This window comes from Leptodactylus fuscus, chromosome 3, assembly GCF_031893055.1.
Source record: "Leptodactylus fuscus isolate aLepFus1 chromosome 3, aLepFus1.hap2, whole genome shotgun sequence".
Classification (NCBI taxonomy): Eukaryota; Metazoa; Chordata; class Amphibia; order Anura; family Leptodactylidae; genus Leptodactylus; species Leptodactylus fuscus.
In genome coordinates this window covers 223,546,705-223,561,719 of record NC_134267.1, presented here as the reverse complement: position 1 = coordinate 223,561,719, position 15,015 = coordinate 223,546,705, and the positions used below count along the sequence as shown (strand labels likewise).

The following is a 15,015-nucleotide window of genomic DNA, read 5'->3' as shown; positions in this document are numbered from 1 at the left end:
GACACAATAGGAAGGAACTTTATGACTGAGGATATTATTAAAAAACCCATATGTCTTAGGGCAACCAGGTCAGGTAAGGTCTTTGTGAAGGACAATGTGGGATGGATTCCAAGAAGTCTACAAGTTTCTACTGAACATGGTTCAACTGCCTGAGGCTTAGCATGCATGTATCACTGAACTTGTGAAGACTCAACAGTATATTAACATTGATACGTTCATTCCCTCCAGCATAGGGCTTAGCCTATAGATCATTGCTTTATATAAGAGAAGGCAACTGCTCGAAGGAGTGAGACCAAAATGGACCAAGAAGAGTTCATATAGAATTTTCTTTACTATCTCTGTTGGATGAAGAACTGCCATCTGTTCACTTGGTATGTTGTATGTTGACCATGATGTGTCTTCCTGTCGGAGGAGTTTCTGGTTTGGCTTATATGAATTTATATGACAGTATTGTAAGCGTCCATTTTCTTGTGGCCGGCGGGTATACGCAGTCGGCTTTGCCCTAGGCCCGAGGACTAGAAGTTTGAATCCTGCGCCGGAAGAACACGCGTGAAGAGTACGTCCTGAAGAAGATGGAGGTGGCGTGGAGAGTTCTCTCGCAGCACAGGGGGCGGGCCCCAGCGCTCAAACAACAATGCTGCGAGAGAACTCTCCACGCCGCCTCCATCTTCTTCAGGAACGTACTCTTCACGCGTCTTCTTCCGGCGCAGGAGAGAACTCATTTGTATACCGACAAAAACCGGGATTTATACCGAACGGCGGTGCAGAAAAGACATCTAAAAGTAGGAGAAGAATAGCCTTTCTTAAGGCTATTCCGACGTGTGAGTGAGAAAAAATTGAGTTTTAATGATAGAATCCCTTTAAGTAAGTCTAAATTCATACACCAACTGGATCAGCTTAGAAAGAACTCATATGTCCCCAAGATGTAGATCATAATTGGACCATGGGTGATCAGCTTGATCATATCACTGTTTAATTGCAGACATTAAAGGATTTTTAGGCAAAAATATATTGCCAGAGACTAGGGAAGAGTTTCAGATAGAACTTGAAAAAAGTTACCTTTCCTTCTTTCCGCCATCCCACTAACGGAGACCCAGTCCTCTCCATCACTCTCTGGTTTCGGAGCTCTAGCGATAATATCAATGGACAATGGTGGCTGCAGTCAGTGGTCACATTCGATAGTTGGGTACGTCTTCCTACAGCACAACATCTTAGCTCCAATGGCATACTCAACAACCAAGACTTGAGTCCACTAGAATCTTAACCACTCATACAAAACCTCTATCTGTTACGGCTTATAACCGAGGGTGGGGGACCCCCTTTATGATGTCTATATGTCCTCATAAAGTTGTGAGGGGTTATCTACATAAGAAAATCCCTTTAATGAGCAACCAAGATCTAAACATATTTCGATAGTAAGGTCCTAGTACTTGAGGATTAGAATGAGACGTTCTTCCTAAAACCTGTCTAGAAGACCACAGTTGACTTTAGTATTTGGTAGGAATTACCGACAACAGTTTAACATGTCATATAAATACCTGGCATCTCCAAGAGGGGGAGTCACATATTAACCTCTGTTTTCTTTATCTACAAAGCCAAAGCCGGTCACTCAGCTCCTTCCTTGATCATTAGTCACATGGGATAACCACATAGTCAGAGCACTTACTGAAAGAGCCCGGTATCATCAGCTGTCCTAGACAAATGGGGAGAGATCTGAGATTTTCTGCTATGTACCAACCATACATAATTTAATGGCTTAGCGTTACTGACAATGATCTATTACTATAATGATAACAAGGCTTTTAAAGGCGTAGCATGAATTTAGGATGTAATGAGTTTCTTATCAGGGGCCCAATACTACTGGTATTCTCTCCGAGATTTATGGCCATAGAGGCATGAAGGATCGACGTATGTCTCCAGTCTACTGCTGGTAAATAAGTGTTACCCACCCATCCTCCTTGGATATGTCAAGGTGTTCCTTTAGGTCTCACTCAACCCCGCTTTTAAGGGAATCCATAATCTTACCTCTTACTTATTACTCAACCAACAAACTGGGAACCAAAATGGCGCCCTCATCGGTGATGTCCCGAGGATAATGGTTGAATGAATGGTTGATGGATCGATCTTTGTTCTGGGAAGTTCCTGCTAAAAGGAGTGATCTCCCGTCATCTCAGAAGAGTGGATACATCTCCCCCGCCCAGTGGAATGCTTACACATCTGCCAGGCTCCTGGGCTTATAATATGCTGATTGTGTCCCAAAAAGAGGACATTTTTTTGTCTACATCACAAAAAGGGCATGGCCCACAGTAGAAAGGGGCAAACTTTGTAAAAGGAGGTATGGTCACCTGAGCATTTTACTTGCAATTATGGGTAACATTTTTTTGTACCAACAAGGGCCTCTCATTCTTAATGCCTGTTGGGTTGGCCATTTACAGGCCCAATGGTAACAGGTCAGGGGGTGCCTTATACCTAGGAGGGATCCAAGAGTTTAGACAGGCAAAAGCATTGCTATGGAAGGTTGACTATGTAGTGATGCTACACCTCTCCTCTAATACTGCTCCTCGGGGGTGGATCCTCTAATATTATTCCTTGGGGGGTGGGTCCATTTTGGTGGCAGCCTCTTCCTCTACCTCTGCCTGGGACAATTCTGTAAAATTACACCCCAATACCATAAATAATGTAGAAGTATTGCCCAATAGAGCACCAGGGAAGGGCCCAATCTCCATCACGGATGGGTTCCTTGTTCCTCTGTGTGTTCCTGCTAATGCCAACCAGTCATGGGCTACAAAAGAATGTCCAACTGGCTAGTATAAAAAATTCTTGCACAAATTCCCCTCCCAAAACAATGGATACAAAGCTCCTTCATCTTCAGTTAAATGAATTACAGAGTAAACCCTGGGAAATTCTGCGGGTCCTCGTGAACATGCTAATGAATGAGATTGGCTTCCCTAAATTTCTGCCTTCCAAGCTGCAATCATGGTAAACAACAGGGTCCTGGCGCCCCCCCACATCTCAATAATGTTCACCATATGTGCCACTGCTTCATTTATGTCCAAGAAGAGTTTACAAGGAGGGATATACAATTGTGCTGTGGCCTGTGCCAACCCCTTCACCCCCAGCGATCAGGGAGGATGGAGGGGAGCTGCGCCTGTTATTTTCTGCCACCGCAGCTTAATGAGACTCCAGTTCCTCCTCTGCTCAAATATTTGGCTGGTTTATATACAATATCTTAAAAGCTGCTCTGTTGGTGGTCTGCGGTGCCGGCTATGGAACGGCTGTAATCATGCCATCATATTTTGTGAGATTATCGCACTCCATTTGTATGGTAGAAGCTGGTGTAGGATTAGGGATTTTTTTTTTTTTTTTTTGCAGGAGGCCCCCATTTACAGAACATTTACTCTTTTTTTATTTCCTGTAATTCAATGCATTAGATTCTAGTGCTCACCAATCTGTAGGAGAATCTATTCATTCTGACCTTCAAGGGTAAAATTCTAGAACAGCAGTGAGGACTGACACGTAAAGAGTGATTTATTTATTGATTTATTAAAAACAGATATTGAGCTCTATCATTTTTTAAATGTGTTTTTACTTCATTTATTTTATTTTTTTCATTTATTTTATGTACATCATTATGGGGGGACGGTTATCTTACCAGTACTTTTTCTCTGCTTTATCAGCATTTAGTAATATGCTTTATAGCATAGTTAGGGATCCTATCATTAAAACACAATTTTATACTTAGGAATAGCCTATTATAGCTTTAATATTATAATTATTATAATAGCTATTCGTCTCCTACCTTTAGATGTCTTCTCCGCACTGCTGTTCTATAGAAATCCTGGTTTCGTTGGTATGCAAATTAGTTCTCTTGCAGCACTGGGGGCGTCCCCAATGCTGCGTGAGAACTCTCCAGTGCTACCTCCATCTTCTTCAGGAATTGCCTCTCTATGCGTCTTCTTTCGGCGCAGGCGGTCAAACTTGTAGGCCTCGGGCAAAGCTGACTGCGCATGCCCGCGGCCACAAGAAAAATGGCCACTTACACAATAAGTAAGTGGCCATTTTCTTGTGGCCTGTGGGCATGCACAGTCAGCTCTGCCTGAGGCCTACAAGTTTGACGAAGACGTGTGAAGAGATTGTTCCTGAAGAAGATGGAGGCATCGCTGGATAGTTCTCTTGCAGCATTGGGGACGCCCCCAGTGCTGTGAGAGAACTCATTTGCAAACCGACGAAAACCGGGATTTCTACGGAATGGCAGCATGGAGAAGACATCTAAAGATAGGAGACCAATAGCCTTTCTTAAGGCTATTCCTACGTGTCAACCAGAAAAAAATTGTGTTTTAATGATAGAATCCTTTTAAGGTCTATGGGAGAGTTTTCTGTGCAGGGAGGGAGAGGAGATCATCTGTGACATCATCTATTGTCAGTAGTGGGCGCAATGATGGGTCAGTGGTGTTATCTATAGACGTGTTATCTTTTATTTGTAATACTGTTTGTGATGTAAGTGGGGTGAGAGCTGCAAAGAAAACCCCTACAGAATTGGCAATTGCCTGCCTATTGATTATAGGCTTATGCTAGGTTCACAATAGCATTCGGGTTTCCGTCCTTCGGGTCCACATAGGGACCCAAAAGATGGATACCCTGTGTGCTTAAAAAGCAGTTACATGCGGAACCCCGCGGATCCCATGCACTATAATGGGGTCTGCTTGGTTTCCTCCGTGCAAGGCTTTTCTCTCTGCTGATTTAGAAATTAAAAAAAAAAAAAATTACATTTTTTTTTTCAAGATAAAATTTTTTAAAAAATATACTGTTGCCTTTAAATAGGCAGGGTACTGAGAAGAATGTGTGCATAATAATTGCCTAAAATTGATGTCCCCATGTTTTCTGCCATATAAGGCATGAAACATTTTCAATGTTTTGTGCAAGTCAGGCTTTTTTAAAAAAAATATATATATATTTTTTTTTATATTGCCCTTGCCACTTTCCTGAAGGGTCTTGGAGAGGGTCATGGTGTTGAGGTGCCACCAATCCCGCCCCATTGATCATCATTGGTACAAATGATGCCTGAAATCTAAGCTAGCCATGACCTAAGACCTATCGGCGGGTGTGCCTGATTTATGGGACCGTATGTAAATTTTCATGCTGAAAAAAATCTGCATAATGCAAATGAGATTAAGAAAATCTGTGCGAAATCCACATTGTGTACATATACACTAATGGAGCTGAGCTGTAATACCAGAAACGGCCAAGGAACAGCTGGGGCGCTGTTATATGAAGAAAGACATATTAAATATTCCATAATCCAATCTAGGGTTGGTTGGGCGCCCCCTTAGTACGAGGAGGCACGGCACATTTGGGAGGGATTATGTAATCACCACGGAGGAAAAAGTGCTCACAAAGCGACCATTGTTTGTCATCCCTATAAACTGGTGGAGGATGTTCCCGGAGAAAAATGAAAACCACACAGAAAGGAAAAGCTGCAATATTAAAAGACCATCTGTCACCACCAGACAGAGCCTGTAATGTTGTGGCGTCCCCACAAAATGATGCTATAGGGTTCATCTATCCTTTAAGACCTGATTCCTCCCCTGACATGTCTGTTTTACTAAATACTGTAAGTCCCTTAAAATAATACTGGATTGTCTTTTTCTGAGAGCTCTGCATTGTCCTGTTCCTCAATTATTCCTCCTAGAATTTTTTTTTCTTATGTAGATTGTGAGCCCCATATAGAGATCACAATGTACATTTTTTCCTATCAGTATGTTTTTGTAGAATGGGAGGAAATCCACACAAACACAGGGAGAACATACAAACTCCTTGTAGATATTGTTCCAGGTAGGATTCGAACCCAGGTCTCCAGTGCTGCAGTGCTAACCACTGAGCCACCGTGTTGCCCCTTCCTCTTAGAAATTAATTTTGAAAAAATATTGACAACTGGGGTCTGCCTGTCACTGTCCAATCAGGGCTGAATATGTCACACCGCTTTGAGAAAGGGATGGTAACACCCACATGCCAATTTATTAATTTCCAGGAGGAGCAACAGAGGAATAACAAGACTCAGAGATGATAAAATGCTCCAGAATTACTATTTTATGAATACTAAAACAAATACCGTATATCAGGGGAGGTGATGCATCCTCTTTAGGCCCCGTGTACATGGGGCATCCAGGTCGGAAAACCTAGTCCTCATATTGGTTGGATTTCTGGGTCTGGATCATGTCCAATCTCTTGACTAGGTTTGAAATGAGATATGGACCAGATTTTCTGGTCCAGATTTGTGTGTATGAGGACTTAGGTTGTCCTTTTATGTCAGTCTGTAGAAAATTCTACCAAATTCTTAATATTATGTACCTGAGAAGGCAGAGGTATGCGTGGTGTGAATAACACCTTGTATAGGGGTTGCGTTCCAACTTTCCAAGATGCCAAGGGTGACTAATCTGCCCTAGTTCTGCTATAATATAGAGTAGCATTGGTCATCACATCAGTTTTAACTCAACTTTCACCTGAAATAGCAAATTTTTAAGGACTTGGAAAAACAAAAACTTTAAGGCCTTGGTAGATTATAAGGAGAGGAATTAGATGGAAATGAACTGAAAATAAGAGAATCAAAGGCTTTTCATGTGGCTTAGACCCCAAGTAATCTGCTGTAACCTCTGTGAGAACTGAGCAGCAAGTGTTCGGTTTCCCTGCAGCACCGCCACAGGTGAAATGAAGTATTACACAGTGTCCATTAAAATCACTGAGCTGCATGGACATGTCGAGTCCTCCAGAGATAGAGACATTAGTTCACGCCACTCTCACTAATAGATGGGGTTACGCCCCTATTATCCCTGAATTACCTAATTAGAGAAATAGAATTGCGTTAATTTGTCTTGATCTTCACAGACATATCTGATGGGTTCTTGTAGGTTTCCATGACGTTATATTTGGATGTCTCGGCTACATTTTACATGGCACTTTCTCAGCCTCTCTCTTTCTTTACCAGTCGGTGAAATCTAATCTAATGAAGCAAAAATAAACATATTTTATAATTAATGGCCCCTCAGATTAATGGTAATGGGGCGAATACTTTTACTGCTTTTAATGATTTTTTTAAAAAAACTTTTTTATGTCTCTGTTTCCTTTCAGTACCAAAGAAACTTCTACTTGAAACGCAGCCAAAATCCACAAATTACCAGGGAGTACGGCAAACACACTTCACCCGACTGCCGGGAGCGTATGACCGCGATGTGATTGGGGATGGGGTCCTTTTTCCTGATCCTGCATTCATAACTGAACACGTTCTGGCAGGTAAGGCAAATGTTCATTGTATAAGGAAATTCTGGGCCAGATTACAATTTGGGGAGCAATTTATAATACTTCAAAATATTAATATAATACTTCAAATAAAAATACCATGAAGTGTCTTGATAATACTGTCATACAGTACAAAATAGTGCAGACCGTGCTCATATAACACAGTTATATAGTAGTGCCAGCATACAGTACACAATAGTGCAAGACATTGCCCATATAATACACAGTACTATATAGTAGTGCCAGCATACAGTACACAATAGTGCAAGACATTGCCCATATAATACACAGTACTATATAGTAGTGTCAGCATACAGTACACAATAGTGCAAGACATTGCCCATATAATACACAGTGCCATATAGTAGTGCCAGCATACAATACACAATAGTGCCAGACATTGCCCATATAATACACAGTGCCATATAGTAGTGCCAGCATACAATACACAATAGGACCAGATATTGCCCATATAATACGCAGTGCTCTATAGTAGTGCCAGCATACAATACACAATAGTGCCAGACATTGCCCATATAATACACAGTGCCATATAGTAGTGCCAGCATACAATACACAATAGGGCCAGATATTGCCCATATAATACGCAGTGCTCTATAGTAGTGTCAGCATACAATACACAATAGGGCCAGATATTGCCCATATAATACACAGTGCTAAATAGTAGTGCCAGCATACAGTACACAATAGTGCCAGACATTGCCCATATAATACACAGTGCCATATAGTAGTGCCAGCATACAGTACACAATAGTGCAAGGCATCGTTCATATAATATACAGTACTATATAGTAGTACCAGCATACAGTACACAATAGTGCAAGACATTGCCCATATAATACACAGTGCTCTATAGTAGTGCCAGCATACAATACACAATAGTGCCAGACATTGCCCATATAATACACAGTGCCATATAGTAGTGCCAGCATACAGTACACAATAGTACCAGACAGTGCCCATATAATACACAGTGCCATATAGTAGTGCCAGCATACAGTACACAATAGTGCAAGACATTGCCCATATAATACACAGTGCTCTATAGTAGTGCCAGCATACAGTACACAATAGTACCAGACATTGCCCATATAATACACAGTGCCATATAATAGTGCCAGCATACAGTACACAATAGTGCAAGGCATCGTTCATATAATATACAGTACTATATAGTAGTACCAGCATACAGTACACAATAGTCCAAGACATTGCCCATATAATACACAGTGCCATATAGTAGTGCCAGCATACAATACACAATAGTGCCAGACATTGCCCATATAATACACAGTGCCATATAGTAGTGCCAGCATACAATACACAATAGTGCCAGACATTGCCCATATAATACACAGTGCTCTATAGTAGTGCCAGCATACAATACACAATAGTACCAGACATTGCCCATATAATACACAGTGCCATATAGTAGTGCCAGCATACAATACACAATAGTACCAGACATTGCCCATATAATACACAGTGCCATATAGTAGTGCCAGCATACAATACACAATAGTGCCAGACATTGCCCATATAATACACAGTGCTCTATAGTAGTGCCAGCATACAGTACACAATAGTGCAAGGCATCATTCATATAATATACAGTACTATATAGTAGTACCAGCATACAGTACACAATAGTCCAAGACATTGCCCATATAATACACAGTGCTCTATAGTAGTGCCAGCATACAGTACACAATAGTACCAGACAGTGCCCATATAATACACAGTACTATATAGTAGTGCCAGCATAGTGTCATACAGTGATCTTGTAACATTGCTATACAGTGTAAGTAGTATTAACACAATGCCATATACTACAGCCCACATAGTGCCATACAGTGGTCCTATAATATTTTCATGCGGTGTAAGTAGTGTCAATACATTGCCATAGGGTAGTGTCAGCATAGTGCCATATGGTGCTCTTATAATATTTCCATGCATTATAAGAAGAGTTGGCACAGTCCATATAATACATCACACATACTGTGATATAGGGCTCTTATATTATTGGCATATAACAGAGGTCAAACTTGGCTGGGCCAAATGGGCTGCACATAGAAAAAAAATTAAGTTAATGGGCCATTTTCCTTCCTTACATTATGGCAGTGGCCCCATACAATTTAATATCTCCTAGCAATAGCCCTGTAAAGCATAATGGTCATCAGCAGTGACCCCTTATAGTTTGATGTCCCTCAGCAGTGACCCCACAAAATGTAATGTCCCTGCAGCAGTGGCTCCATACAGTTTAATGTCCCTCAGCATTGGCCCTGTACTATTTAAGGTCCCTCAGCAGTCGCCCCAAAAAGTTTAATATTCTTCTACAGTGGCCCCCCTAAGTTTAATGTCCCCGCAGCAGTGACTCCATACAGTTCATATCCCCCCCCCCACCGGTGGCCCCCAGCCAGTACTTACCCCATTGCTCCAGGCACACATACATCACAGCAGTGCACTAGGAGCAGGGGAAGAGAGTAGAGGGTCCCTTAGAAAACCCCTTTACATGTACCTGTATGTCCTGTATTATATTAGCAATCCATTAATATGAACATGTTCTGTGTAATGCTTAGTGTCACCTGTAGTGGCGCTGCAGGGAAATTGAACACATACTACCAGGTTTTCCCACAGATCATTGATGATTGCAGCGGGTCGCAGCCGGGGGACATTCTCTGATCAGCTTATTATCTTCTGCATCTTCTAAAATGTAGAGATTGTCCAAAACAGAGAAGTTATTTAATAAAAAAACAAACCAAACAAAGCGATAATGAACGTAGCAATTATGTCTGATTTCAGTTTGTGAGTGTCCTCCAAGCTAAATATCCCGGCCAGGAGCCGTCTGTGTAATTTTAATAAGGCTCTATGAGAGGAAGTGATTAATACATCTGTCTTGGTCTAATTGGCTCCAGATAAAAAGCAGAAGCCAAGGATGCAGGTCTGGAGAAAGTCAGCGAGACGCTGCGTCCAGTCTGATCTCATGTTTAGCTGGGAAGTTTATATTGGAGAAGACTTGTAGTTGTGTTATAGAAGATACATCCGCAGGTCAATTGATCTTAAAGAGAAACTCCCCATCCAATATTGAGTCAGGGAACTGTCTTGTACATGATTGGCAAAAGGTCCTTGACTTCATGTCCCAGAGGACAACCTATAGAGATAACCCTGGTATACATTAACCGGGATCTATAGACACTGTAGTGGGATTATCTCTTCACCTTGTGTATCATGCAGACACAAAGAAAGGACAGGCAGCTGCCTTTTACCCAATTGATAATAACCTCTCTATGGGAGCGATCGACCCTCCTATCTCCAATCAAACCATGGCACCCGTGGGGCAAAGCAACTCGCAGATGGCACTGATCAGCAACGTCTTGGCAGCATATTCCTTTATCACAGGTATGTAGTAACTAGACAAGTTTGATGATTATCATGGAGTGGTGATGAGTAGGGTTGAGCTGATCTGGAAATTTCAGGATCGTTTTTAAAATCCGATTTCCGATCATTTTCCATTCGAACCCGATCCTAATTACAATTCTAATGCAAGTCAATGGGATTTTTTTTTAATAATCGAAGATCGGATTTTAAAAAGATCCTATTCCCTATACAGCATGGAGTCCAAAAATTGTTTACATTTTTGGACTCCATGCTGTGTAGTGATTAAAAAAAAAAATCCCCCAGCTACTTAGCCCCCCTGGTGTCCACTTCCCTGCACAGATCCGCTGCCGCTCCCCGTTCTTCTCGGTCTAGTCCTCTCTCATTGACATAGCTTCAGAGCACTGTGCGCGCCCCCACCTCCCTAGGCTAGTGTTAGAGATGATGGGAGTAGGCGGGGCTTGTTGTGGCTTAGGAGAGTGTGGGCGAGGAGACGTGAGTGCATCACTCATGTCTCCCCTCCCAGTACCCGCCCACACTCTCCTAAGCCACAAGCCATTCTTCTCCCAGCATTTCTAACACTAGTCTAGGGAGGCGGGGGTGCGCAGGGCGCTCTGAAGGCCTGTAAAGGAGAAAGAAGAGAACCAAGAACAACAGGGAGTGGTAGCGATCTGTGCAGGTAAGTTGAGCGGCACAGAGTGATTTACCGCAGCCTGCCACTCTTCTGCTTCGTCCTTGTTTTACCGTAAACTCAGCTCTGCTACATCTGAGATGTAGCAGAGCCGAATATACTGCACAGCAGGGAGGAAACAGAAGAGTATTACGCTTCCATAGGAATGAATGGACACAGTCGGCAGGCAGGGGGTTAAGTGGCCGCCTGCCGGCAAAGCCTGCCTTCCATTCATTCCTATGGGTGCGTGCTCGCTCATCTGATACTATAGGTTTTCCCACAATGATTGGCCAGTAGCCAAGCATTGTGGGAAAAAAAACTCCGATCTCGATCCCGCTGGAAAAGATCGGGATCGGAATTCTGATCATGAAATTTACTCGATCGCTGATCGGAATCCGAACATTCCGATCCTGATCGCTCAACCCTAGTGATGAGTGAACCTCATGAGATTCGTTTCAAGACTATTCCAAGGTTTGCCCTCTGAAAGTACCATTATTATAATCTGGGGTCTCTTCATACCCCAAAGTATAATAAATGGAGGCCCAAGGGAGGTGTGGTGAAAAATAAACCTTCCCTCACCTCTGCTGGTCTCATGGTATCCAGTATGCCTTCCCCCTTCTTCTGGGGGCTTCTGGATGTCATGGGCCTCAGGGGACCACAGAGACTTGTGATTGGGCCTCCGCAGTCACATCAGGTCAGTCATGATGCTTTGAGGCTGTGATATCACAGAAGAGGCCCAAACATGTCCAAAGATGCCGGGCAATGTTCTTCTGGCCCCATGAGAGAGATGAGACAAGGTGATTATTAGTATTTATGATGTTTCTGCACATGCCCTGGGCTTCCGCTTATTATATTCTGGGGTCCTGGAGAAGAGACCCTCGATTGTTATAATGATGCATGAGGGGCAAACTCCAGAAAACTTCAAGTTTGACTCAATCCAAGATTGTTGAACCTGGCTCATCTCTATTATGAAACCACAGAAACTCTATGTGCCGCCATAAGGTTTCCCGCTTTATAGCTCGGTATCACTGAAGTATTCTCTCCTATATGCAAAGAAAAATATCTCTTTAACACAGAATTTAATGGAGCATGGCTCAGAACCGTTGGAAACCTTCACATTAAGTTAGTGACGGGTGCAGTTGGCCAACCAAGTTGTGTATTTGATGGATTTTAATAAAGGAGCTCAGTAAATCCATAGTGAGTTCCCTGTTTTCAGCCGTCTGACCTGTACAAGGGGAGTCTCCCTGTCCATTACACAGAGAAGGGCTAAGAACCCACTGAAAACCTTCTCATCAAGTCAATAACATGTAAGACGTACAGGTATGGGCAATCAGATTGTGTATTTGATGGATTTTAATAAAGGAACAACGCTCAGTAAAACAGTAGTGAGTTCTCTGTTTTCAGCCGTCGGACCTGTACAAGGGAAGTCTCCCTCTCCCTTACACAGAGCAGAAACTGGCAACTCAGTCCTCCCATGGCAAACAGGTCAGACACATAGCTGTGGTTGCTAATCGCCCTGTGTCTGGGACCTTGGTTGGGTTCTGTTCTATATAAATGGAAAGAGTGAAGGAGGAGGAGAGCAGCCTCATAAGTGGAGAAGGAAACAGATTTCTTTAATAAGATATATTGCAAATTTTCTTCTATTGCATTGTACTATTCATTTAGGTCAATACAACCAACATGCAATACCAGACGCAACCTGTAGACTAGAGCGGCGCTGTTTCTGGAATAAAAAGCTGTCTTTTTTTTTCTATTTTTCATTATGGGCCTGAAGTATACATTTTAGTTTTTCAGCCATAACTTTGGTTACTAGTGTCCACTGGGCCCTTATAAGCACCTGATTTCAAGAACATCTATGTTGTTACACCCTTGGATCGGGTTCATGAGACTTTCCTCTTATTTATAGACCAGCTGGGTCTTGGAGATTTGGCCTATTCCCACGGACACTTGTTCTGTTATAAGGATCCAGAACGGCAGCCATGGGCCATGTGTCCTCATACACACTTGAGCCGTTCTCCTCGGTGTGATTACGAGCTGTAATCCACATGTGTTATTATAAAGAGCCGCCATTTCTCATAGATGAAAGCTCTGGATTTTTTTTTCATTCGGATGTCTCTAGTAGCTTTGTTTGCGGATGAGTAATGTCTTCTGGCTTCAGCTCAGGTCCAAAGAACTTTTTCATTTCCAAATATAACTGCAAGTAAAACAAACATACGATTACATATTTGGAAATATTTAGTCCTGAGGTCTGCAGCACAGCGGAGAACGCATTATTCACCGACTAAACTGAATATCTGCCGAGAGACCCGGGGGTCATCCAGTGCAGGGATCCGTAAATAAGCATTATCTACGCAGGATATTGATTTTGCTGGTTAATGTTCTTGATGTCTCTGATCTATTCAATCCTACAAAATTAAATAAACTTCAATAAGTTGTGTCCTACAAACCTACGGTTAAGGCTAGTCGCAACTTTGACCGAGACTCCCATCATGTGACTAAAGATTCACCTTGCGACTCTTTCACCAGTGTAAATGTATGGAGTTGCATTGCAACTGTGCTGCGACTATGACTTTTAGTCGCAAAAAGATAGAAGCACTACCCTTTTTTGTGACTAAAGTCATAGACATCGCGCCCTGAGGGTCGCAATGTAACTCCATTCATTCACATTGGTGAAGGAGTCTCAAGGCGACACAGCGATCCTTGGTCAAAGTCGGGGAAAGCCCAAAACAAGTGAGTGAGCTGCTCACTAATGGACGTATTAATACGTCCATTAGTGAGCAGCTCACTCACTTGTTTTGGGTATACTAAATTGGCACGTAATACTTTATTACCGTATATATTGGTTCCAAAGTTGGGGAAAGCATACAAACTTAATCTGGTGGTTTACTGTTAAGAGGATTTTTTCAGTGACAAATATTCTAGTTGTTCACTGTCACCACTAGGGGGAGATTAGGGGTTTACTGCAGACAGGTGATACTTTGCATGCATGCTGTAAAATCTTAAAGAGAACCTTTTGCCAACTCCATCAAGTCCAGTTATTTGCATCATTTACTAGCTCCTGCTCCACTGATTCTGGCACAGTTGGAATTTTTTCTCTAGCCCCCACCATTCCTGAGCAATCAATGCTATTAGTTTTGGTGCCTGTTAAGCTATTTAATCTCTGTAGTCAGGAGGGCGGTGTCAGGCCGAAGCAAACAAGAGGTGTGACTCTGAGCTATGACACTGTCTGCCTCTGATTGGAGCTCTGAATCACGCCCCCTGACATCGCCCTTCTGACATTACAGAGCTTAAATATCACATTAGACACCAAAACTACCTGCACATGTTGCTCAGGATTAGTGGGGTCTAGAGATAAAAATTGCAATTGTGCTGGAAACAGTGGAGTGGCAGATTCTAAGAACCTGGATTGGTGAAGGTGGTGAAAGGTCCTCTTTAAAGGGGTTTTCCAGTGAATTAAAGCCAATTAAATTAAAGACCCCTGGAAGTAGTAACACTCAAGTAACACTGGGACAGGAGTGCTACAGGAGTCACGAAGAGTATCACATATTTATATTAGGGCCCCTATTTTGAGAAGCTCTTAATATAATTTTAATTTCCTGTATAACCCCTTTCAGCTCCCCCTAGTGGTGGCTGCATGCGCACACTATTTTATTAAA

At 42.4% G+C, this 15,015-nt stretch overlaps 1 protein-coding gene across 1 annotated transcript in view; it reads left to right on the top strand.

The window, feature by feature from the left end:
• The window catches only part of LOC142198576 (protein eva-1 homolog C-like), a 212,046-nt gene that overhangs the window by 187,640 nt on the left and 9,391 nt on the right, over positions 1–15,015 (top strand). Inside the window, exons 6-7 of the mRNA XM_075269606.1 lie at positions 7,126–7,287; positions 10,549–10,713. Of these exons, the coding sequence (XP_075125707.1) occupies positions 7,126–7,287; positions 10,549–10,713 (327 nt within the window). The remainder of the gene's footprint in view (positions 1–7,125; positions 7,288–10,548; positions 10,714–15,015) is intronic.